The 24569-nt window shown below is 44.9% G+C and overlaps 1 protein-coding gene and 2 long non-coding RNA genes across 5 annotated transcripts; 2 read left to right on the top strand and 1 right to left on the bottom strand.

Annotated features, from left to right (window-relative positions):
• Positions 1-523: 523 nt before the first annotated feature.
• On the top strand, positions 524-4577 carry LOC310850924. The gene is made up of 3 exons (XR_014567480.1): positions 524-799; positions 3134-3192; positions 4024-4577. It is a non-coding gene; the product is annotated as an uncharacterized lncRNA (long non-coding RNA).
• On the bottom strand, positions 1353-20909 carry TMEM51 (transmembrane protein 51). Of its 3 annotated transcripts, none has more exons than XM_083752826.1 (3): positions 20518-20909; positions 4588-5079; positions 1353-2868 (listed from the first exon to the last, which is right to left on the bottom strand). In XM_083752826.1, the coding sequence occupies exons 2-3, from the start codon at positions 4929-4931 to the stop codon at positions 2451-2453; spliced, it is 762 nt and encodes a 253-aa protein (XP_083608952.1). In that variant the 5' UTR covers positions 4932-5079; positions 20518-20909; the 3' UTR covers positions 1353-2450. The 3 variants fall into 3 exon arrangements, with proteins under 3 accessions (XP_083608952.1, XP_083608953.1, XP_083608951.1); XM_083752827.1 differs by lacking the exon at positions 20518-20909 and adding an exon at positions 12255-12466; XM_083752825.1 differs by lacking the exon at positions 20518-20909 and adding an exon at positions 6625-6818.
• Positions 6975-9582, top strand: LOC310850911. The gene is made up of 2 exons (XR_014567465.1): positions 6975-7327; positions 7771-9582. It is a non-coding gene; the product is annotated as an uncharacterized lncRNA (long non-coding RNA).
• Positions 20910-24569: the final 3660 nt, after the last annotated feature.

The raw sequence follows: 24569 nt of genomic DNA, 5'->3' as shown, positions 1-24569 counted from the left end.
GCGGATTAAGAACTTAATTCGTTCCGGAGGTCCGTTCTTAACCTGAAACTGTTAACCTGAAGCACCACTTTGGATAATGGGGCCTCCCACTGCTGCTGGGCCGCCAGAGCACAATTTCTGTTCTCATCCTGAAGCAAAGTTCTTAACCCGAGGTACTATTTCTGGGTTAGCGGAGTCTGTAACCTGAAGCATATGTAACCCGAGGTACCACTGTACTTGATTGTAAACAGCTATGAACTATTTTTAATATGGTAGTTTTGTATATGTGACTGGCCCTGGGAGGTTGTGCTGAAGGGAGGGTAAGAAATCTATTTATGAACAATTAATTAACAATTATTATGAACAGTGAGGCAGATGAGCCAGCACCCATAGCTTAGTGGTAGAACACGTGCTTACACTGCCAAAGGTCTTGGGTTCAAAACCCCAGCAGCTCCAGGTATTGCCGGGAATGGGCTATCTGAAACCCTGGACAGGTGCTCCCAGTCAGTGTAGACAATACTAAGATAATGGACCAAAAGTCTGATGTTGTTTACAACTTCCTATGTTTAGTGCTTTCCCATACCCCATAATGAAAAATCGGGAGTCAAGGATGCTTTAGCTGAGATTCCTGCATTGCAGGGGGTTGGACTAGATGATCCTTGGGATCCTTTCCAAGTCTACAATTCTATGATTCTAGGATAGCATCTAATGCCAGTTTTCATTCTAAAAAAAGGTTTTTCAGCTATTGTCTCCTGTTCAGTATTACATACTGCTGAGAAAGCTGTATTGATGCTGCAACTGCCTCTCCTGCACCAAGTAAGTGATTTATGCATTTATCAGACATATAACTTGATTTTTTTTATTGCAGCCCTGTGTGTCTTCACAGCATTAGCAAAATGCAGTGACAGATGCAAAGACACATATATAAAGAAAAGCAGTTGAATTAGAGCTACTAGCTGATGTCTCTGCTTACCTCCAGTACAGTAGTTAGGAAAGTCCAAGGCCCTCTACTGTATGAGACCAAAAAGCAAAATATTATAGCTTCTTCAGGAGCAGCGTGTAAAATGGCAAGCTGTGCCTTAGTGTTTATGTGCATGAAGCCCAGGATACAGCTTCTCCCTCCAGCCTCAGAGATTTAACTACCAGGAAAGATAGAGGGCTAAACTTGGGGGAAGGGGAGGAAATGATGATTCTGGCCAATTCACATCCGTAATAAAAATAAAATAAAATAAAATAAAATGAAGGGAGCTATATTGCGGCAGAGAACCAGAAAATTTCAGTGTGTAGGAGCACATGCTTATTATTGTACTTCGCACAATGTGTGATGCCTTTACGCACTGCTAAAAGAAACTCCAGGTTAGACAACACACACATCACACACATTCCTTTTTTAATAAAAAGAAAGCCCACCCACAGCATCCCAACTCTGACATATTACATATTGAATTTTTTTTGTATTTACAATACAGTAGCTAAAAAATTCAAAAAAAGGCTGTGTGTTACAAAATCAGTCTGCCATTTTCCTGTGGGAACCTGAAGTATCTTTGGTTGCTTGGGGGGCACCAAAGTTTACTCCTTTAGCAGAAGTAAACTTCCCTCTGTCTCTGTAATATTTTATTTCTCTGTGATGGATGGATATATGTGGCACCTGTGCATTCTACACATAATCTAAAATCTGGTGAAAAGAGCCTTTCATATCTCAGTGAACAGAAACTGCCAAAGTAAAGATGTAACCATGTCAAGCATCTAGAGAAACCATTTAAAAATGACTACCGAAAGAGGCATACAAAAATGTGTCATAATTTATATATATATAAGTTCCCTATTGCTAAAATTCAGGTGCATTCTGGTGCAGGGGTGGGAAACTGCCAGCCCAGACCAAGGTAGGCACATGAGACCTCTCCATTTGGCCTATGGCACCATTACAGTCAAGCCATACCCACCTGTCCTACACTAGGCATATTTTGTGATGTCACGTGATTGACAGGTGAGCAGCCTCTCCCTCCTGTCACAATTTCTCCCATAGGGAGTGAGACTGAAAATGATCCAGCCCACATACCAGATCTGAATTTCATTACATTGGACATAAGAGGATTCATTTGTGCTTTGTTTTCACCAAGGCAGCAGACCGGTCGCCTGGCTTCACTTCAGGACAAGGCTCTCATGCCGAGAGAAAAAATAAAATCCTACATATAAAAAACCTCTAGCATGTCAAAAAGAAGCTTAGGCAAGCATCCTCTCTCTGGCAGACTAGTATTATATGCACGAGGAAATTAGTTTCTAAAATGGGGAAACATTTGACACAAGACCCAGGATCTAGCTTGACGTGTCCCAGACTGATCCACCTCATTCAAAGAGTCACCAAAATAGGTGTGCGGTTCGCCCCGGCTTTTTTTAAAGCCACAAACTTGACATTGCCACAGAAATCAAGTTTTTAATTATGTGTTTGGTCAGCAGTCCATACAATTGCCTCAAGTCTCTTCCCGGCTCTCTGTGTGCTTATTGTGAACCTCATCATACTGGGGCGGAGGGGTCAGAGGCTCTATTGTTATCCGTCCTGTGTTATTTCCAGCAGGGAGGTCTAAGTTGAGGTTTTTTAGGTGTAGCTTTTCGGACATGATCCTCCGGACTTTCAAGGGTTTGAGTCTTTTGCTCAGGCGGGAACTGTGTCTGCTGGGCTGATGTTCAATGTTGGGCCTTTCTTCGGCGGCAGCAGCGGGCCTGGTTGGCGTGGTTTCGTCAATCCCAGTGAGAGATTCGTAGGAGGGCAAAGACATACTGATCCTTGCGCTTCTGTCTATGTCACTGAGCTCAGGGTGCCCTGTGTTCATGACCTCTTCGTAACTGGGCACATAGTAGCGAGAGGGCGTCTCCTCATCCTCTTCTTGACTGCAGAGGGAGAATTTAGAAGTAATCATTGTCTCGCTTTAGCAGTACCTCATTCAGGTTACGATATCCCAAAAGCCAGGAAATTCACTGGCTGGTATTTTTTATCCAGTAAGTCTCACTAACGTATTAAGCCTTACACTATTAAGACTGTTAAAAACAAAACAAAACACCTGCAGTTCTGCTGTTTGCCAGCACCACAAAAACATGGGCCAGAGGCAAAGATCCTCACTGAGCTTTTCCTTTTTTTTTTTTTTAACATTGGAAGATGGGAACAAAGCTACCAAGTCACAGAACACATGGGCAAGTGGATAGCTCTGTTGGTAGGTGTCAGGGGCTCAAGAGCAGAAGCACAGGGAAGGGAGGAGATGGAGAGCGAAGGGGAGGAATCCGAGGGGAGCGTAGGAGAAGATGACAGTGGCCCGAGAGATTCCATGAGCCTCTCCAGCGAATCGGAAGATTCACAGAAGGGGGCGCCGGTGGCCAGGGCAAGGGGGTTCCCAAGGGGGACACTCCAGGAGCAAGGGGCCAGCGGGGACTCCCAGAGCAGCAGTTGGAAATCAGGACCAGCTTCCCCACCAGAGCATAGTGGGGGGGAAGAGTCCCAAGTATCGGGGCCAGCGTATCCCCCACCAGGGAGAGAAGATGAGTCAGGGCTGACCACGCCTCCATCGGAGAGTCAGGCAAAGGAGGGGAGGTCAAGTCCAGCGAGCCTCCCGGAAGAGGGAAGCAGTGACAGAAGCAGTGTAACGGTCAGGAGGAAGGTCACTGGGTTGGCGCGAGAGACAAGTTCAAATGTACAGGAGCGCGGGACAGCAGAGAATGAGGATTGGGAACCAGGTCCTAAAGCCCGCCGGAGGCAGGGGGAGGAGTCAGACGACTCAGCGTCAGAAGAGTCCAGAAAGGGAAATGCCCCGGCGGGCAGGAGGACCCAGAGGAGGAGAGAGCAGTGGAAGAGGTGGAGCAGGGCTAGGATCTTAAACTGGTGTCAGGGGGGAGGTAATTCAGACGGGACTTCGACGGTCTAGGGTTTAAGACGTAGAGCTGCGCGCTGCGGCTTTGAAATGGAAACTGAACTTCAATAAAGACTTTTGTACATAACGACGATCTGGCGTTGGTCCTCTGTGAGCTGGGACCTTGGGGCAGCTCTGACAGTAGGACACGAGACTCTTAATTTCAGAGTCATGGGTTTGAGTCCCATGTTGGGCAAAAAGATTCCTGTATTGCAGAGGGTTGGACTAGGCAATCCTTGTGGCTCCCTTCCAACTCTACAATTCTATGGTTCCATCTGTGAATACAGAGGCGATATGATTTGACTGGAACTTTGAGGCTTGGTGCCTCAGAAACATGTCATTTTTATGATTCAGCCCATGGAGAAAGATGGGATCTGTGATTGGATGAGATTGGGGGAGGGGACCTGTGAAAAATAATGAATTTCAATATTGGCTTACAGGATCCAATGTGTGTGTGTCTTTCCTTCTCCCTCTCCCTCTTGCCTTCTCTCCCTCTTGATCCCTGTAGCACCCCGCCTTATTCCTCCCTCTAACAAAGCCACCCTTTTTCTGGAGAAAGTAATTCCCATCACCCCTGACCACTAGTCATGCTGGAAGGGGCTGATGGGAATTGTAGCCAACATCTGGAGAGCCACAGGCTCTCCATCTCTTATATCAATAATTTGCTTGCAAGGCCTGATCGTATCTGGTCTTGCGACGATCTTCTCACCTGTCTTCCTGTGGCTGATGCTCAACTGAGACTTGCTGTCGTATCCTAGAGATGCTGTCATTTTCCCTTTGCTTCATTCGGTCACGGACACTCAGACAAATGGAGAAAAGCAAGAGCAAGACCCCAGCACCAGCCAGGACGTAAGCCACTGAAAACGTATTGCTTTTATACGTATTTCCTCGGCCACCGTCGGGCTTGCTGCTGTTTCCAACTGAGTGTGGCTTCCCACTTGGGCCAAATCCGGGGACCAAGTTCCAGACAGCCATAATGATCCCGAGAACAAGCATCCCCAACCCTATTGCTGTCAAAGCATAGTGAGATCCATTCGACCTGGAGTGGGCCATCCTGTTATAATGCTGGGCCCCCTTGATCTGGGCACGGGGATGGGGTGCGGGTGGGCAATTCAGAGCATATCTTCCATAAATCAAGGAACAAAGTCCAGGAACGGCTCCAGTTTGGGTTCCTTCCAAATACCTGAGTTTAAAATGAGACCTGGAGAAAGAAAGGAGCAAGAAAAAAATTAAATGACATAATTTACAATGAAAAAATCTTACCCCCTCCTTTCCATATCAGTTAGGTGATTTTTGCAAGCCATTTTCTTCAACTTAATTTATTTTTCTGCATAATTTCCACTAATATGTGCATTTTGTGTGTGCTCACTTTTCACTGATACACATTTGTGTACACAGCTTTTGGCAGTAGAGCTGCATTGCAAAATCCGGAGAAGCATGAATTCAGAAGCACACCTGCACTTTTCTTCACTTCACACTGGTCTGAGTAGTTCAAATCAGGCCAAGTAATTTTTTCTTTTATTCTAACCTTCCACTACCATCATCCCTGACCCTCAGCCATGTTGGCTGCAGCTGGTGGGATTTGTGAGTCTGAAAACATCTGGATGGGACCCACATTGGCAACCTCTTTTGAACTCTGCAAAGCTGCCTGAATTTTTTTGCACTGGGAAAAACAGGACGGAAGTAATTTAATTTAAAAAATAAATACAGTGGAACCTCCGTTTTCGAATGTAATCCTTTCCGGAAGACCAGTCGAGTTCTGAAATGTTTGAAAACCGAAAACTCAATACGGAAGCCTCAAAATGGAAAAAAATAATATGAAAAACTCAATACAGAAGATGTCTCGGAAGTTGAAGTTTGAAAACAGAAACATTTACTTCTGGGTTTACAGTGTTCAAGTTCCAAATCAAAAACAGAGGTTCCACTGTAAATCAAGGCTCTGTGGAAAAGGCGCATTTTGGAGAGGGATCTGGAGGAAGTTGGAGAGTTTAGAGAGGCACCCCCACTGATAACAGCAGCAGCTACTGCTGCCGCCTTCGAAAACTACCACAGGCTTGGCACTTCCTCTGAGGTAACTAATTGCATATCTGCTAATTAGCTAGCTAAGGTAAATACACTTTAGCTAAACACCCAACACTAGTTGCTCCTCCTGGAATAGCCATCAACCCACTGTTTAAAGATGGGAGTATAACAGAGAGGAGGCACGTCTTAAGGGCTATAAAGGGAGAGCTGATGGAAAACTACAAACTCAGGATAATTCCAGTTTGCTTGTTGGTGCTGCGTTTGTGTGAATCGCAGCAAAGAAGTTCCTAGGCATGTGCTCCACGAAGGGACGGACAAATCTGTCAATTTCACAGTCTCTCGGCATCTCGTTTGGTGCATGGGATTTCATTGGTGCATGGGATTTCTACCACTTTCCAATTTTTAAGACCTGTCGAAAATTCATCAGCATTTGAACCTAGAATTTTCTGCATGCAAAGCAGTTACTCTGCCACTGAATGAAGGCTTTCCCTGCATATAGATGAAGCAGAGCAGAGCAATGGAAGAACCTGTCCTTACACTGAGCCAGACCACTAGTGAATAATTGTTGCCCACACTTACTAGCAGTGGCTGTCCCGAAGTTCAATCCAACTAAGTCCTACTCAGAGTAGACTCACTGAAACCCATGAACCTAAGTCATGACATGGTGTGCTCCTTCTGGGGTAGTTTGCCCACCTTTGGTCCCCACCATGCACTCAGCTCTCACCTGTGGCTCCTAGAAGCTGTCGGCATGCGGCAGCAGCCACACCCCAGGAATGGCTTTGGCTGGCTGGCTAAACCAGGTGAGGGTAGCTGATGGGTCTCAAAGTCTCAGTGAGTTAGGAACTTGCCCTGCAGGCTCTGGCAGATTGAGCAGATGAGACCAATAGTAGGTCCAACAGCCAAGAAAGCGGTTTCTGCATGTGCTGTAGAGGGAAGTGAGGGGATATCTTCAGGAGAAGGCTAAGGAGTAAATCCTACAAAAACCCAGAGTGGAGTCCTTAAGACAGTTGGATGGCGCCTTGTACACCTCCTTCTGGCAATTCCTGCAGCCAAGCTGGTGCCACACATATTGCTCTGCTTTCTTGGGACCACATCATCGAGGTTGAGACAGGAGTCTTGTTGTTTGAGCAGCCCAGGACCTCCATACGCTTGCGCCCCATAGAGGCCACTTTGGTGCTGCTAACTCAAGATAGACGGATGCCAACAAGAACTCTTAGTAGGACAAGTATTGGAGTCTTTTCCAGCCCTACTGGGAGATGCCAAGGATCGAACCTTCTGCATGCAACACAGATGCTGTCCCAGAGCTACAGCCCTTCCGCAGCACATCAGCAATAGCTCTGTGCAGCTGTCTGGCTGAACCCAAGATCCAATAAATACACCTTGCTCTGCCTGTTTCCAACTCTGCCTTCCCTAGACTAGAAGTGAAGGTTCATGTTTTGTTAGAATAGAATATTATTTACTTCATGGTATTTTATTAATTGTATCCATGGAATTTGACAATTAGTGATTGTAAAGGGATTCTCCGTGCCCTCGCTGTGACTAAAAGACTGATATTGATCCACTGGAAAGATGAATTTATGGCTCCCTTTAATCAATGGATACAAAACATAGCAACTCTTGCAACATGTGAATGGATGTATGAATAAATATATTTGGAAAGCATTTATAAAAAATATAATAGGTTATAAATAGATCTATATGTATTAGAATAATAATTTCATTTATATACCTTTATATTAGACAAGTATGATTGTAGTGGGGGATTTTGTATTTTTAATGCATTTTTATTTCCTTTTTCACTATATCTTGCTTACCCAAAATATTTTCAATTAAAAAAAACCAAAACACTTAAAAAAAAATAGAAGTGAAGGTTCAGGCTTAAACCAACTAGGTTAAAAGGAGCCGTTTAAGCAATCCGGATCTTTGAACCTGAACTAGCCAGTAATCATTACGATTAAGAACAACGCCCAGCATTAGCAATCTGGCTGTGTGCCAACATTTAAAGCACTTTGTTAAACTGGGTCGTCACAAAGGTTACCTGGGATTCAGTCATTCACTCTCACTTGTCAAGCAAAAAAAGGAAGAAGATTGAGAGAGAGCTTCTGGCTGTATTTATTTAGACTTCTGGTCCACCCTGACCTTGGATTCAAGTGACAAGGATATTATGACTAAACATCTGACAGTAAGGACTTTCTGACATGAAGAGCTGTTTGACAATGGAGCAGCCTTCTTCAGGAGGTTGTGGACTCTCCTTCCTTGGAGGTTTTTAAGCAGAGGCTGGATGGCCACCTGCCACGTATGATCTAGATGAGATTCCTGCTTTGCAGGGGGCTGGACGAGATGACTCTTGAGGTCCCTTCCAACTCTACAATTCTGTGATTCTATGATTCCCAAGACTACAAAGCTATGGGGAAAACTTGTTCATCTCCAGAGCAGACTGAACACCTGTTCCATCATCTCTGGATTAAACCTTTGCAATCTCAGACAATAAACTCCGCCGAGCTTCAATATGACTACATCATTGCTTGTTTTTTTTTTAAAAAAAACCTGAATCTTTTGCCCCTGTCAATGATTTACCCCATAGATGCGAAGGTGTTGGGAGGTAGCAAAAGTGAACCCTGTCCTTCAGGCCAGTTATGCCCGTTAAATGAGGCCCCGACGAGAGAACTCACCCTGACGAGAGAACTCACTCAGAAGCTACGCCACTGCGTTCTCTCCACCTCCAACCCCACCTCTTTTGCAACTGCTAATGGTGCGTCTGGAAACAGAAGCCAAAAAGTTGCTGCCGGTTTGCACAATTGATGACAAATCCAGCATAACCCAAAATGAGAATCACAGAGGCTGGCATCGCTTGCGGCATGCTTTGATTCCTTAGAGACTCCCCCACCCCCTTCCTTGTTTGCCCCTGCTAATTATGCTTCCCATCACACTCAGACTGAAGCCTACTGTGTGGTCCCAGTGGCAGAGCAAGAGGCAGAAAGTGCTCAAATCTTCGAAAATGCCGACAGCCAACATGTTTGCAGCGCGTAAATAGTGAATGGCTTGGCACTGGCAACAGAGAAAGGGCAGACAAGCCGAGACGCATTCATGGAAAAGAAAGAAAGAAACATTATCCACGTGCAATTCCAGATGGCTGTGGTTAAGCAGAACTTGCTCACTGTTTAGGTTGGGGGGGCGGTAGAGGGGAGGAGCGTTGGAACAGCCCTTCTGCCAATGGACACTCTTCCCCACCTCTCCAGTTCCTGTCTGCTGCACTGCTTATTGCTGAATGGTAGGGTGGGGTAGTGGTTAGAACCCAAGCTACCAATGTGGTGTCTGGGCACAATGGTGCTCTTGAGGATATCTGAGTCACCCCCTCCCTAGATCTTTATGGATCCTCATAATTTTACAAGGGTCCCCTCAAAACCATCATCAAATGGGAAGGCAGTGATGCAAGACCAGGCTTTCTCAGTGGCAGCCCCAAACCCTAGAATTCTACTCCAAAGGATATTTCAGATATATCTGCTCCCACTGCAAAGGTTATTGAGAAATTGGTTCCAGGCATTTTTTCATAGAATTGTAGAGTTTGTCCATGCAATTGGAACCTGAAGTGTTATTTGTAGTGCAGTCATAAAAATAGCTTTTGCACTCACTGTTGTTTTATTTGAATTGTTGGTTATTTAAAATGGTTTTATTATAATTACGGTGCTTTGTTGTAAGTATCATAGGTTGCACCATGGTACCTTTGGGAGGGAGGGATGGATGGATGGATGGATGGATCGATCAATCAATCAATCAATCAAAGGTCACTGCTAGGTTCAGAGATGCATTTGATGATTTGCTGGTGGTTTTGCTCTCTCATCTCATGTAAATATCATGAAGATCTATGAGGATCCACATCTTGAATTGATTCCCCCCCTTTTTTTTGGTGCTGGCAAACAGATCTGTAATTTTTTTACTTTCTGTCTGATAAAAACAGCAGCAACAATGGTGTGTTAAAACGAATCAACTTCAAAGCAGAGTCTGAGAAGCTGGCTTGTTTCCCACCAACCACAGTTGATGGTTTAGATGTAACATTACACTGTGGTTAATCTACTATGAAAGTGAAGGAAAAGAGGGGAGGGAGGAGAGTGTAACGTCAGATTTACAGTGGTTCATCCTTGCAACACTAAACCATGCTGGAGCCACCGTTGCATTAAAAAGCTCCCTAACTTCAATAGAGTAATTTCTTAAACAAATGAGCTGACAAGGTTTCTGTGTCGGGAGCACCCTAGCAAATACTAAAACCCTCCAAATCAAGGTAAGGTGGGCGGGAGAATTTCCATTAAGTTAAGTGCTTCTCCGTAACTCATCAGCTGCTAACCCAACAAAGCTAATGGACATTGTCTTTGCTCCTATGTTTCATTTACAGAGCAATGGCAGAGATGTGCTCATAGCTGCTTTTAAGCAGATAAAGTGGTCGTTTGGAGGTTAATTACTCCTGATAAAAGCCATTTTGCCGAACAATATTAATTTGGCCCAATCTCCTCTTGAGCTGTAATCCTGCATGTGTAATGAGAAACAGGGCAAGAGATCATCATCATTACCACCTGTTCCTCACTCTGCATAGGTCCTCCAAGTGTTGGGTGGTCCTGAGGAAACCAGCAGGAGGATTGGGCTGCTGGAGAATTCATTCAAAAGCATTGCCCCCTCGCGTGGGCCTGGCCGAGGAGGCAGGGCGCAGCTGCCGCCCCAAATCAAGTAAATAAATAAATAAATAAATAACAATACTCAACTAACTGACCAATCGTCTCGCAAATAGCTTGGTTCTGCCCCACCCCAACATAAATCCTGCCCAGTTAACATAAATCCTGGCCATGCCCATGCTCCTTCAGATTTCATGGACTGGCTGGACGCAGAGGAACAGTGGGAAGATTCAGAGCCCGGGGATTGGTGATGGGATGACGCTAAGTGCTCAGAGGGAGAAGATTTGGGGGGAGGCGTCGAAAGCTGAAGAGGTAACAGGATTTAGTAAGCAGAGAAAGACTGTGGCAAAGAGAAGTTAGCAGGGGTGTATAAAATATTGGGGGGGCCCAATCAATGCATAATCAATCACAAGACACCACACATGCACACCATTTGATTTCGATGAAGATGAAATCTCGGAAATCAGCCTGGAAGAAGGGGAGGATCTTCCTCGAAGGTAAAGTTAAGGTAAAGGGACCCCTGACCATTAGGTCCAGTAGTGACCCAGTCGGGGGTGTTAGCATGACTAAGTTGCTTCTGGTGAACCAGAGCAGTGCACAGAAACACCGTTTATCTATTTATCTACTTGCACTTTGATGTGTTTTTGAACTGCTAGGTTGGCAGGAGCAGGACCGAGCAACGGGAGCTCACCCCGTCATGGAGATTTGAACCACTGACCTTCTGAGTCCTAGGCTCTGTCCCTCCTCCAAGGTAATGCTCTGCTAATCCCCCCCATCATCAATTGCTTTCAAAAGCCTCCCCCCCATCCATTTCTATGGTAGTGCTGCTTGGGGTCTTTGAAGGATGGGAGGCAATAGAACAGGCTTCCTCAACCTCGCCCCTCCAGATGTTTTTGGCCTACAACGCCCATGATCCCTAGCTAGCAGGACCAGTGGTCAGGGATGATGGGAATTGTAGTCTCAAAACATCTGGAGGGCTGAGGTTGAGGAAGCCTGCAATAGAAGCTGCTGGGGACTTCCAGGGAATTGAGGGATCTCAACTGAGGGTTTGAGAAGGGAGCCATTTCCTTTCTGACACAGGCAGCCCTGTTTAAGTTCTCCTATTCAATGGGCCATGAATACTGTAAATAAGCAGTATGTTATAAAATACTTAAAATAATAAAAACAGCCTGGGTGACACTTCAAACCTTTTTCTTACACAGAAGCTGTAGCTAATACAAAACCTGGGGGTGGGGAGACAGGGAAAATGTGAAATGTACAAAAAGAAAGGACACAGCAAAGAAAAAATTAAAGACTGTGCAGGAAATTACAGCATGACAAACTGAGAAGAACAATAAGAGGAAGTGTTAGGGTGCACGGCCAAACCCAACTGTGTGACCCAGACAAACTAACTTACAGCAACCCACTGGTCCTAGTTAAAGACCACGGCTAAAATAAAGCACACCTGTCACTCGCCGCAATTTAAATTTGGTGCCACATACAAGGTGTGCCACTTTTGGCTGGGATAGGATGGCCTCATGTCATACAACATCAAGTGATGGATAGGTGGGCAGCCCCACCGACCCGTCAAATGTCACCAATTAAAAGTTTGGGGACAAATAGTTCCCTAAGGTTGATGTAGATAGGAAGTATAGTATAATGGGATGAATGTCACACTCTTGACTGGAGAGAGATGGGTTTGAATCCTCACTCAGGAAGATCTCCAGGTAAGTTTAGGCCAGATGACATTTCCTCCTCCTTCACCTCCATAAGAACATAAGAAGTGATTGTTGGATCAGGCCAATGGCCCAAGTGGTCCAGTCTCCAGCCTCCAGAGCTTCCATTACGGTTGTGGATATTTTTGGTACAGTATTTTTGATCTGGATTGGAGAGCGGCAGGGAGGGCATTTAAAGGATATTTAGAAGGCGTTCCCCACTTTAGGAAATTTCACTTATGCACATAGGGTCTGAAACGTAAGCCCTGAGGACACGTTGCCAGTATATGTTTAAATTTTCATTTGGGAATTCTGTGTGCTGTCATTAAGTCGCCCACCACAGAGGCTCTGGCCTAGGCAATGCATATATCCCATGAAGAAAATGTTTTTTAAAAACATGGATGTGGAGCAACTGGGAAGAACACAAAGGCCACCCTGGTGTCCTTTTAGAGGAAGGGTGCGGTACAAATGAAACTTAGTCACAGCAAACAAGAACTGGAGGGCCTGTTCCAGTTTGTCTGGATGCTTGAACTAACACCATAAACAAGCAGGTATTAACAAGGTGGGGGCACACATAGACCCTACTTGGTACATTGTCCAAGCACAACAACAGGGAACCTCAGGCCCCTTCAAGTCTCCCTATCTGGCCCTCGGGACTCTTCTCAGGCCGTACCCCCTTTAAGCACTTACACCGGGTGAAATGTGTCATCAAATTCTGATAATGTCTGAATGCAAAACGTAGAAAGGCATATTATGCAGGCATAGATACTCTCCAAATTTTGTGCAGTTGGAATGTGGTCTCCTTTGGGGTTGTAGCCCATGCTGGCCTTACTCAGAGTGAACTCACTGAAGTTAATGAGCACAACCAATTTAGGTCTACTGATTCCAATGGATCTCCTCTGAGTAGGACTTAGCTGAATACAATGCTAATCCAGAACCACTGATCCACCCAGCTTTCCCCCTTCGCCTTGCCCAGTACTGTAATGCGGCCCCCAGGAGGTTCTCCTTGAGAGTATGCGGCCCTCGGCTACTCTGGGAGGATTTCTGTAACTCAGTCTTCCACCAGCAAGCACTCAATATCTGCAAGGTGATTAATGCAGTCGGTCCCTCTGCCTAACCTAACTTGTTGCTAGGATAAAATATGGGGGAAAGGTGGAAGAGAGCCATTAATAATTATTAAATTGCATTTTTTAAAAAATCTGCTTTTAGAGTAAATGCATTTCAATGCTTTTTATTTCTTTGATCTTAACAGTGTAAGCCACTCTTGTGGGCTTATCTGGAAGGTGAGCTAGGTACCTCCATAATAAAATGATAAAGAAATAAAATAACTTCCTGCTTCCTTGTTCAGCAGCCCAGGCTTGGTAGATGCTCTAGCTAGCAATTGCAGGAGAGCGTGGGGAAAGTTTTTGCTCTGAACATCTAAGCTTGAAGAACTCTGTAGGTCACAAAAGCTTGCCTCTGGCGTTTTAGCTGTTTTCATTCACAACCCTCCTTTTCACCCATGCTTTGAAAATCCAACTTTTGAAGAGCAGCGATGTTCATGAAAGGAATCTTTCAGAAAGGGCATGAGAAACGACCATGAGGTGAGTGTAGAAAAGATTGGAGCTATAGAAGGCAAGTGTGACGTGTGTGCCAAGTGGAAAACACAAGCATTCTCAGAGAAAAATGCATGCATGTTTCTAGCCCTCACAGAGGTAAAAATATGAAATTGTGCTTATAAACACAGGCATTGCTTGGTAATGATGTGGCTTCCGCAATCCAATTTAGGGCGCTTGAGGTTAAGCATATAAAAATGGTTCTGTAGTCAAAAACTCCTGAACTTAAATATTTGATTAGGAGTTGTTGTTCAATAAAGGACACAGGGCTGGATTTAGGTTTGATGAGGCCCTAAGCTACTGAAGGTAACGGGGCCCTTTATATGTCCAGCTGTCCTTTGTCAACAACAAATTGTCACTGTTTTTTGTGTTGAATATATGATATATGATAATTTATGGACCTAACAGGTATCTAAAGCCATTTGCACATAACAAAATAGGTATTTTATCAAAGTAATTGTTGAACTGAAATACAATTAAGAAGTATATTAATAGTGAAATACAATCAAGAAGTAGTATATTAATAGTGAAATAATTATTAAGCTCTAACTTAAAATGATTGGGGGCCCATTACTTATATCACAGGAGCCTACACAACACAAAACAAAGTTGCTGTATGTAGCTTTTATTTTATTTGTTTTTTATCTTATATTTTGGAAATGTACATCCAGTTTTTTTTCTTTAAAAATTTTAGGGGCCCCCAAGAGAGTGGGGCCCTAAGCTATAGCTTGTTTAGCTTATATGTAAATCCAGCACTGAAAGGACACAACACAGTCCTGTAGAGGTTTTTGTATAAGCACCAAGTATTTCAGTGGGACATACTCCACTGTAAATGAGTTTAGGATTGCAGTCTTACAGTGTGGTTTAAATGTTGTTTGGAGTTCACATAGGATAATCAAAGGGTTATAATTTGCAGCAACCCCCAACAAACTACAGTGCCCAGAATTCTTTGAAAGGTGTGTGATTGTGTTTTAAAGGTACAGAATGTACTATTTACTGCTGATTTCATAGTGTATGTATGTTTTTATTCCATATTACGTTATATATCTGATTACCATTTATATTGTACGTATGTTGTGTTGTGAACCCTATCTGGAGCACTAGCAAAGAACAAATAAAATAAAACAAGCAATCGCACAATCAAATTGTTGCATTTTCCAACTAAGTTAATTTCTAACTGAAATTAATAGACCCATTCTGGTCACAGCCATTGATTTCCATGGGTCTGCTCTGAATAGGATTAGCATTGGATCAATCAAATTCAAACTATGAATTAAATAATACTAGTTTGAGCACATCCAAAGAGAGCCATACATGATAATCTGCATATTTAAAAAGTGATTATACACAGCTTTATCTGTTTCACAGCCCTTCATTATTATTGTATCTGTTTATATATAAAAATATTTTTTATAGTTTATATGTTGCTATTGACAGAAATGTATCAAAACGGTTTACAGTATAACATAAAACTATGCAATAAAAACCATTAAAAAATAAAATCAAACATCAATTAACTATTTTGGAAACGCTAAGTGTGTCCCTTTCAGAAATGTACTTTTTCTTTTGCAGTACAGTACATGCAAATATTTGCGGACACACAGAAGCTATTTAAGGTTCAAAAACTGGTTTAACTTGATGCAGAACACGCCTGGTCCTAGCAGCAGAGAGCGAGTGGCTTCCCTACAAATTTTGACAACTGTTGCTGCCTTACTGGCTCGCCAGGATGCTGCAACACGATCACCTGTCTGTAGGAGGTCACAGTCATGATTGCCACCTTACTATCAAGGAGAGATGCAGATCCAATTCCAACCAGTGCACAGAGGTGAGATTAACGTACACAGGCCTGACTAGCACAAAAATCATAGCTAAAAGAAAAGGTGAAATTGACTCAGTAACTGTGTAGGGGCGCATAACACTAAGTCAGAGGTGAGGCATTTCAGACCTTTAAGGCAAATGTGGCCCTCTAGATTCTTGGATTGCAGGGGGGTTGGACTAGATGGCCCTTAGGACCCCTACCAACTCTACAGTTCTATGATTCAATCATTCAGTCCCGCTCCGAAAACAGGCTGCTGGTGGGAGTTAATATGTAATAATATGCTAAAAGCCATGTTGACAAAGTGGTTTTTCTTTGGGTGTGTGATCCAGCACGGGGGTGGGATGGGGGGAGGCCAGCAGTGAAAACCAGAGGCTTTTGAACTTAAATGAAGATGATGATAACTTTATTATTTATACCCCACCCATTGGGTATATGATCTTTATATTGTTGTGGCAAGTAATGTAATGATTTATGTAAAGGTTAAACACACCCACACCATAATTGTCATAGGAACCTCAAAAATTTCCTTTGTGCCCGACCATTACGTAAATCTAATATAAATTCTTAAGTGAACCTTAACTCAGGAACAGACCTTGAACCACGTTCCCGTTTATGCTTCCAATACTACTTTAGCTTTTTAGGAGAATTAAACGCCACAGCATCGCGTTGGGATGTAGTGGAGCTGGGGCAGTGGACTAAAAACTGAGCTACAAAACGACACTGAGCTGAAGCCAAAGTTGTAAGAAATCATTCCAATAGTTCTGGGTACAGGAGGAAATTTCTGATCTGCTATCCTGCACTGTGAAAAGTGGTTCAGAAGCTTGTTGTTGCATTTTCAACATTCAATTTGTTGGAACGTGGTCTTAGTGTGGTCGTCCAACTTCTCTCCAAGCAAATAAATCAACTCCAGATTACTAAACATGGTGGTTTAAGATTCCTGCTACGTGACTTTAAAGCAGAGAAACTGGTATCACTTCATTAAGCCCACGCATCGCATTAAGAATTTACAAAACAGTGAAGTACAGTGGAACCTCGGGTTACATTATCCTCAGGTAATGTTAACTTCGGGTTGCGAAAGCAGCAAACCTGGAAGTGTTTTGCCGCTCGTGCATGCGCAAAGCAGTCTCTCCGGTTGCGAAAACTTCGGGATATGGCCGGACCTCTGGAACGGATCCTGTTCGCAATTGGAGGTACCACTGTAGTTACTAAACGGAGTAAGACTCTTGCTAACTGACTATGAGACTTTGAAAAGTTGGTATCATTGGAACAAGTTCATTGGTGTTGTTGAATTAATTAAATAAGATAGTTTTAACTGGATTTCTGAATTTTATTGTGTTATTATCCTCCTTAGTGGGTCATGCAAATGGCTTTTCTTAACAATACTTTCAATAGGGTAGGGGGCACTGGGAATGAGTTTATGGAACCGAGGGGACAGTACCTCAAAAATGTTTGAGAACAACTGCTTTAAAACATTTCTGAGCCACTTAATATTTAAAAAAACTCTTAAGTGGTACAGGAAAATACAACATAAAAATAATAAAACAGAATTATGAAAATAGAACAGAATAAAACTATTATCCTCCCTCAGGAGCAGAATATTAATGCAACTCCCTTCTTAGGAAAATTCTCTTTACTGACTTCTCACTACCTTCATTTCAATTGGCCTTTCGAAATTAACCACACTGTTATGCCTGTTCTATTTGGATCACTGTACTGATCTTCAGTTTTATTATATAATTTTTATAATCTTATAATTATATTTTTGCTTTAATTGCTATTAAGTGCTATGGAACATTAGTTAATTGTCATATAGAAATATTTAAAATCAGTAAAGAAGCAAGAGGGCATTATGAAAGTTTGAGGATACATTTCGCCCAGGCAGAAACACGCAAGGTGGGTGCGAGCTAGTCAGGGGTGTATGTGGGGAGTGGTCTGCAGAGTCTGAGGACCAGATAGAAAGACTTGGATGACTGCATTCAGTCCCTGGACCTGAGGTCTCCTTCCTCTGCTTTAGACTACGGTAACTTCTGGAGGATGTTGAGAGAAAACCTAACCCAGTGCTTACAAGGTCTTTACCACTGTCCTTAACTGTTGCAGTAAGTACACCCACTCCCATAACTGCTCAGTTATAACTTTTCTGCTGGTTTGATTGCATTCATCTAGGACACAATAGGAACCTAGGTTCTCTCTCCCACCACAGGGCGTTATATCAGCAGACTTTTAGTAGACATCTGTAGGCAGCCTTGTTTAGGGAAGCTTTTAACGTTTGATGTATTACGATGTTTTAATGTTTTTTTGGAAGACGCCCAGAGTGGCTGGGGGAAGCCCAGCCAGATGGGTGAGGTATAAATAAATAAATTATTATTATTATTATTATTATTATTGATGCTGTAACATGCCCCTATTGCGAGTGATCAGTGCATACATTCGAACTTGGTCTACATTTGCCACAGACTGCAGATGTGGTGGAGAGTCAGTGTGGCTTACTGACCGGAGCTGCCCTCCATATGTTTGAATTCCAACCCCCTCCCTGCCAAAGAAATTGTGCATCTTGCATTTCCAAAGCCATTTGGCCCCTCAGCCTGAGCGCAGCTGCCTGTGAGGCTAGCAATGCACTTGATCACTTGGATGTTAGTCCACAGAAGTTGATGACACACACCAATCTGCTACGCCATCAAAAGTGCCGCAAGGCTCCGTTGTCGTTACGACAGCCACTCTTCTGGAAGGCTTAAGAGCTGTGTGGGAAAGTGAATGCCAATCAGAATGGAGAAGAAAGCCTGTGGCCTTCCATATGTTGTCATAACACAACTCTCATCAGCCCCTAATTGGGATGCCCACTTGATCAGGGATGGTGCGAGTCACGAATCCAACCATGTTGAGAAGGTCCCAGGAGACTGGCAGTGTAGAGCCCTGAGCTGCAATCTCCGCTCACCTTCAAAGTTCAGGGGTGACTTGGGTTCAGCCTCCATCTCTCAACCTAGCCTACCTTACAGGGAAGTTGTTAGGACAGGAAGGAATCATGGGAAATAACTCTATGACAACCAAGTTTTAGCTAATTGCAGCCAAAGTTTACAGGTCTGAAGGCAAACAAATGTCCCCCTTTGCATCTGGTAATAATACTATTACGTACAGTGGTACCTCGGGTTACATATGCTTCAGGTTACATATGCTTCAGGTTACAGACTCCGCTAACCCAGAGATAGTGCTTCAGGTTAAGAACTTTGCTTCAGGATGAGAACAGAAATCGTGCTCTGGCGGTGTGGCAGCAGCAGGAGGCCCCATTAGCTAAAGTGGTGCTTCAGGTTAAGAACAGTTTCAGGTTAAGAACAGACCTCCGGAACGAATTACTGTAAGTACTTAACCCGAGGTACCATTGTACTCATTTTCACCCACTTTTTGCAAAGCAAGCAATCCCAAGGTACATCAAATATAAAAATCCAACTAATAGTACAACAAGCCCAGTTAAAAAACATTTCGCACTAAGTAAGGCTCTCCAAAACCAGATGTTTTTGTGGACAACACCCATCAGCTCTGCCAGCTGAGGATGATGGGAGTTGTGGTCCAAAACATCAGGTTAAAAGTAACCGCTACTGTCCTTAAAAATCAGTGGCCTAAAGAGTCAAGCTCAAAGCTGCTCAAGCTCTGCTGTGATTCTGGGCACTCTCTACATGCCCCAAAATAAAGAAATCATCAGCATCTAGAGGTTTCCAGTCATGCAGAATCAAATGCAAAAGATATGTGTGCGCGCGTCTGCAAAACTGCCTTCCCTCCGAAGATCGGGCGTGTAAGGGCAACCTCCAAGATCCGGGACGCAACAGTTGGGAGAAAAGCTCCCGCCTGGGCAAAGTCCTGCAAAAGCCAAGAAGAATGGAGAGAGAAGAGGAAGCGAGGGAGAGGCAGGGCTCCCTCCCGGAAACGAAGACGCTGCAGGAAGGGTGGAAAGAAAGGAGGAAGGGGAGGAAAACGAGAAGAAGAAGAAAAGCAGCACCGCAACTTTGCATGCGCGCGCATTTTCGGAAGGCAGGAAAGCTGCCATCCTAACCGCGTTCCTTAAGCAGGGAGGATGCCTCACTGAGTCTCCAACAGACACACTTGCACGCAGGCCCCAAGTCCAGTTTGCTAGGTGTGGGGCTTGTCCTCCCCCAGCCCCTCGCCGAAGAAAACGCGAGTCCGGGGCTTTTTCAAGAGGAGAGAAAACGAGGAGTCGAAGCACAGCGTCACCACTCCCCCGCAAACCGAGGGATCGGCCATAGCTGTCAACTTTTCCCTTTTCTTGCGAGGAATCCTATTCGGAACAAGGACATTTCCCTTAAAAAAAGGGAAACGTTGACAGCTATGGATCGGCCTCGGATTAGGGCCTCGGGGATCCTGCGCTCCCCCCAGACGGAGAAGCAGAGAAGCCGGACCCCGGCGGCCAGCAAGAGGTTTCACGCCACCTGCCTTGCCCCGCAGTGCCCAGCCCGCCCCGTCCTCAATGGTTCCCTCTCTTCAAAAGAGTAAGGCGCAGACTTTTAATATACGATCAACCCGACGGCGGGTGAGGCTGCAACCTCACTTAAACACGCACACACTCTCTCTCCACAGTTCCTATTAGGGAGACACGCAGAGGATGGCAGCGCACCAGGCGCTGAACACCCCACCCCGTCGGCATTTCTGAGTCTCCCCATCGTCAGAAAGCGTACGTCGGAACCCCGGACAACACTGAAGCGGCCCCATCACAGAAATCCCCACCGCCGAGATGTGGGGGGGGGGAGCCCCCGTCGAGCGTGGGGAAGGGGCTCTCACCGCCCACCCCCACGAGGGGAGGGTTTGCTTAGGGAGGGGGTCCCGCTGGGCAGAGCTCACCTGCGAGCTGAGCTGCGCCCCGCCGGCGTCCGCGCATGGTTCCCGGAAGGCTAGGAACGCGCTCCGTCCTCAGTGGGGGTGGCCGAGCGTCACGCTCGCGGTGGCCGCCCCCGGCTCCAGCGCCCTCCCCTCCCGCGCTCGTCCAGCACCGGCGGAAGCAGCCGCGGGCCGGACGGGTCCTAGAGCCTCCGATCGACTCTTGCGCCCAGCTGAGCAGCTTGTAGGGCGCAGGAGGGCGGCGGCGGCCGGTAGGCAGCTGCGCCAGCGCTCGACGCAGCCTTCCCTAAGCTCGGGAATGGGGAAGCGGGGTCCCTCCCGGACGTCGTTGGCTTGCAACTCCCATCAGCCCCAGTCGCCAGCCTGGCCAGTGACGAAGTCCAAGAGCATCTCGAGGGCCGAATAATCCTACGCCCCCGCCGATCTGGTTGGACTAGAACTCGGGGGCATCCCATGAAGCGGGATGCTGAAAGGCAGAGAAAACAATGTGTACTTCTCCACAGTGCAGAGTTAGCCTATGGAACTCACTCTCACATGAAGTAGTGGTGGCCACCAAGTTGAATGGTTTTAAAAGAGGATTAGACATTATTGATTATTGATTTATAATTTGATTTGTTAAATTTGTTCAATAAAAATATATATATTTTTAAGGGAAAAAAAGAGACGATTAGACAAATCCACAGAGCCTGTGAGTGACTTCTAGCCACGATGTCTATGCTAGAGGCAGAAAGGCTTCTGAAGAACAGTTGCTGAAATCCCCACTTGGCCCTGACACTCACTGGACGACCTGGGGCACCCACATATTCCTCTTCCTATTGCTCCAACCCCCCCAAGCCCCCCCACCGCCGCCCAGTATTCCAGTACAGCAGAAGGAAAACAAATCTAGCCCTGGAAAAGATTGACTCATGTTTGGGAATGGTTAGCTAAAATTGAACCCCCAGTTTCAGAGGCAGTCTATAGTTGAAAATCAGGTGCTGCTCATTGGGACCCACCCCTCAGCTTCATAGAAGATCAGAATACAGTGGTACCTTGGGTTACATACGCTTCAGGTTACAGACTCCGCTAACCCAGAAATAGTGCTTCAGGTTAAGAACTTCGCTTCAGGATGAGAACAGAAATCATGCTCCGGCGGCGTGGCGGCAGCAGGAGGCCCCATTAGCTAAAGTGGTGCTTCAGGTTAAGAACAGTTTCAGGTTAAGTACGGACCTCCAGAATGAATTAAGTACTTAACCCGAGGTACCACTGTTTTTTAATTAGAGGTGACAGAAATCGAACTCGGGCCCCACTGCATGCAAAGCGGGTGCTCTCGCAGTTGGCCGTGGGCCTTCCCCTATATAATCACAGGTGGAAAGCTGGAAGTAAATCTTCTTCCTGAATACGCCCTCTGCGTTCGTGTCTTACTCTCCAAAGTGCCCTCTCACCCCACCTGCTCTGTCATAGAGACATCCTTTTACTCATCACTCTCCCTACTGACAACCAGGTATGCAACAACTGCATCCAGAACTCATTGCGTGCAGAAATGGACAGAGGAAGAGATTCCAAGCAAAAAAGAACGGCTTACAAAATTAACGGATTATGCCAAAATGGCCTGTAAAACTAAGAGACCCAAATGATGAACCGCTTGTAGAAAACTGGAGGGCTTTTTTTAAAAAACAACAACAACAACTATCTGTTGAAGTACTATAGCAATATGAAATCGTGAGCAGGATTTGAGATATGAGTGGCAGGGGAGAAAAGAGAAAAGAAAACGGTAACATGGAGTTAGGGGGTTTGGTAACAAGTAGAACACAGCAACCAAGGATAGGAACAAAAACATCGGGGTGGGAAGGGTGAGAATTCAAAAAAAAAATATGTAAGAGAATAGTATATTGTATGTGAAGCAAAATCATCATTTTTTTTGAAAACTTAATAAAAACCAATCTAATAATAATAATAATAGAAAACTAATGTGCAGGTGATACTGAGCAGTGGGCTGATGTCAGGGCAAACTGGATTTTAATTATTGCTTTCAAATATGTGGCAAAGTCATTCTAATTACTGCTTTTAACTAGTTTGCTTTCATTCTTCTGCATTTTACAAGTGATGTCTTTAAATGTTTTAAGCTGCCGAGAAAGGCGGGGTGTCAATATATTAAATAAATAAGAAGGCAGGGGGGTTGCGAGGGGTGGGCAGACTGTGCTTCAGTGGGGCAGTGCCCTCCATCAGCCCCTATGGCCCAGGCCACATTGCCTTGCGTTTAGGAAAGGAAAGGAAAAAAGGACAATGGAAATTTGGGGGTGAACCCAGCGACTGCATATTTGGAATCTTTTGTTCAGAATACTATGTACAGTTCTGGTTGCCTCACCTCAAGGAGGATATTGTCGAGCTGGAAAAGCTTTGGGAAAGGGCAACCAAAATAAACAAAGGAATGGCTGACTCCCTTATGAGGAAAAGTTGCAGCCTATGAGATTTTACAGTTAGGAGAAAAGGCGAATAAAGAGAGGATGTGAGAGAAGCTTGGATAGAGAAAGGTTTTCCTCCCTCTCTCCACCTAGAACTTGTGCCTCTCCAGTGAAGCTGAATGTTCAAGATTCAGGTCAGATGAAAGAAAGACTTCTTCACACAGCCTATGGAACTCACTGCCACAGGAGGCAGTGGCGGCCATTAACTTGGATGGCTTTAAAAGAGGACTGGGCAGGTTAATGGAGGTTGAGGCTATTGATGGCTATGTTTTTCCTCCCAGCTGGAGGCAGTAATGCTTCTGAATGCCAGCTGCCAGAAACTGCAGGAGGGCAGAGGGCTCTTTCGCTCGGGTCCTGTTTGCGGGCTTCCCACAGGCACCCAGTTGGCCACTGTGAGAACAGGATGCTGGACAAGGTAGGCCATTGGCCTGATCCAGCAGGGCTCTTCTTAATAAATAATAATAATAATAATAATAATAATAATAATAATTTTTATTTATACCCCGCCCTCCCCAGCCAAGGCTGGGCTCAAGGGAGCTAACAAGCAATAATAAAACAAGTTGAATGAATACAATTAAAATATTGAAACATTAAAAAATTAAAATGCAGCCTTAGGTTGTTATATTATGGGCTTCATTAACTACGAACTGCAAAATTTGGAGTCCCCTTAATAAGCCTTATATTATGTGTAGGATGAGGAGAGGTTAGATTTATAGGGGGTAAATTTGAAGTTTGGAAGCACTCCTCATCTAAATGGTAACATCTTTCTGCATCCCAATCTTTATCTCTTACCACTCTGCTATTTCCTTTCCTCTTCCTTCCTCTTCTTTGCTCGTGGCTGTTCCTCATTTTCTCCTGTGTATCGCTGGGTAGTGTACGGTTTCCTTTGTATTATTAACAACAAAACTCCCCTGGAAACATTCACAGTGTTAATAACCGCCGCCAGAGTGACAACTGGTTGTGAACTGCACCCCTTTCCCTAGTCTGCTGTAGAGATGAGTTCAGGGATGGGGCAATCCAGTCATGAACTCTTGTTTGGCAAGTTCTGAGTAGCCCAGTGTGATTCAAGATCTTTGGTTAAGAGCAGCCAGACAGTTGTGGAGAGGCCAACTCACAATTTGGTGGCACAGCAATGAAATTGCTGGCACATTTGCAAAGCTAAGCAGGTTTCAAATTGGGCAAGGGACTGTGTGTTGAGATTTCTGCATTGCAAGGTGTTGCAAGGGAGTCTTTTCCAACCCTATAATTCTATGATTTCAAATGGGGCTTATGTGGAAGATATAGCCAGCTATGCGAAAGAATGCAGCCTTAACCTCAATGTAACAGCCTTACTGCAATGCTCTCTATGTGGGGCTACCTTTGTTGTGGGGCTACAACTAATCCAGAATGCAGCAGCTAGACTGGTGACTGGGAGTGGCCACTGAGACCACATAACACCAGTCTTGAAAGACCTACATTGACTCCCAGTACGTTTCTGGGCAAAATTCAAAGTGTTGGTGCTGACCTTTAAAGCCCTAAATGGCTTCGGCCCAGTATACATACCTGAAGGAGTGTCTCCATCCCCATCGTTCAGCCCGGACACTGAGGTCCATCGCCGAGGGCCTTCTGGCGGTT

This window comes from Podarcis gaigeae (genome assembly GCF_964106915.1).
Source record: "Podarcis gaigeae genome assembly, chromosome: 8".
NCBI classification, from domain to species: domain Eukaryota; kingdom Metazoa; phylum Chordata; class Lepidosauria; order Squamata; family Lacertidae; genus Podarcis; species Podarcis gaigeae.
Note: the sequence above shows the minus strand (reverse complement) of the source record. Positions and strands in the feature narration are given on the sequence as shown.

Coding starts and splice junctions, on each gene's coding strand:
- TMEM51 (XM_083752827.1), bottom strand. CDS start 12,451: ATGCCCTCCCTGCCGCTCTCCAATCCAGATCAAAAATACTGTACCAAA. Junction 5,080..12,254: donor TTACCTGGAGATCTTCCTGA/GTGAGGATTCAA, acceptor TTCTTTCTCCAG/GTCTCATTTTAAACTCAGGT. Junction 2,869..4,587: donor CATCAGCCACAGGAAGACAG/GTGAGAAGATCG, acceptor CTCCCTCTGCAG/TCAAGAAGAGGATGAGGAGA.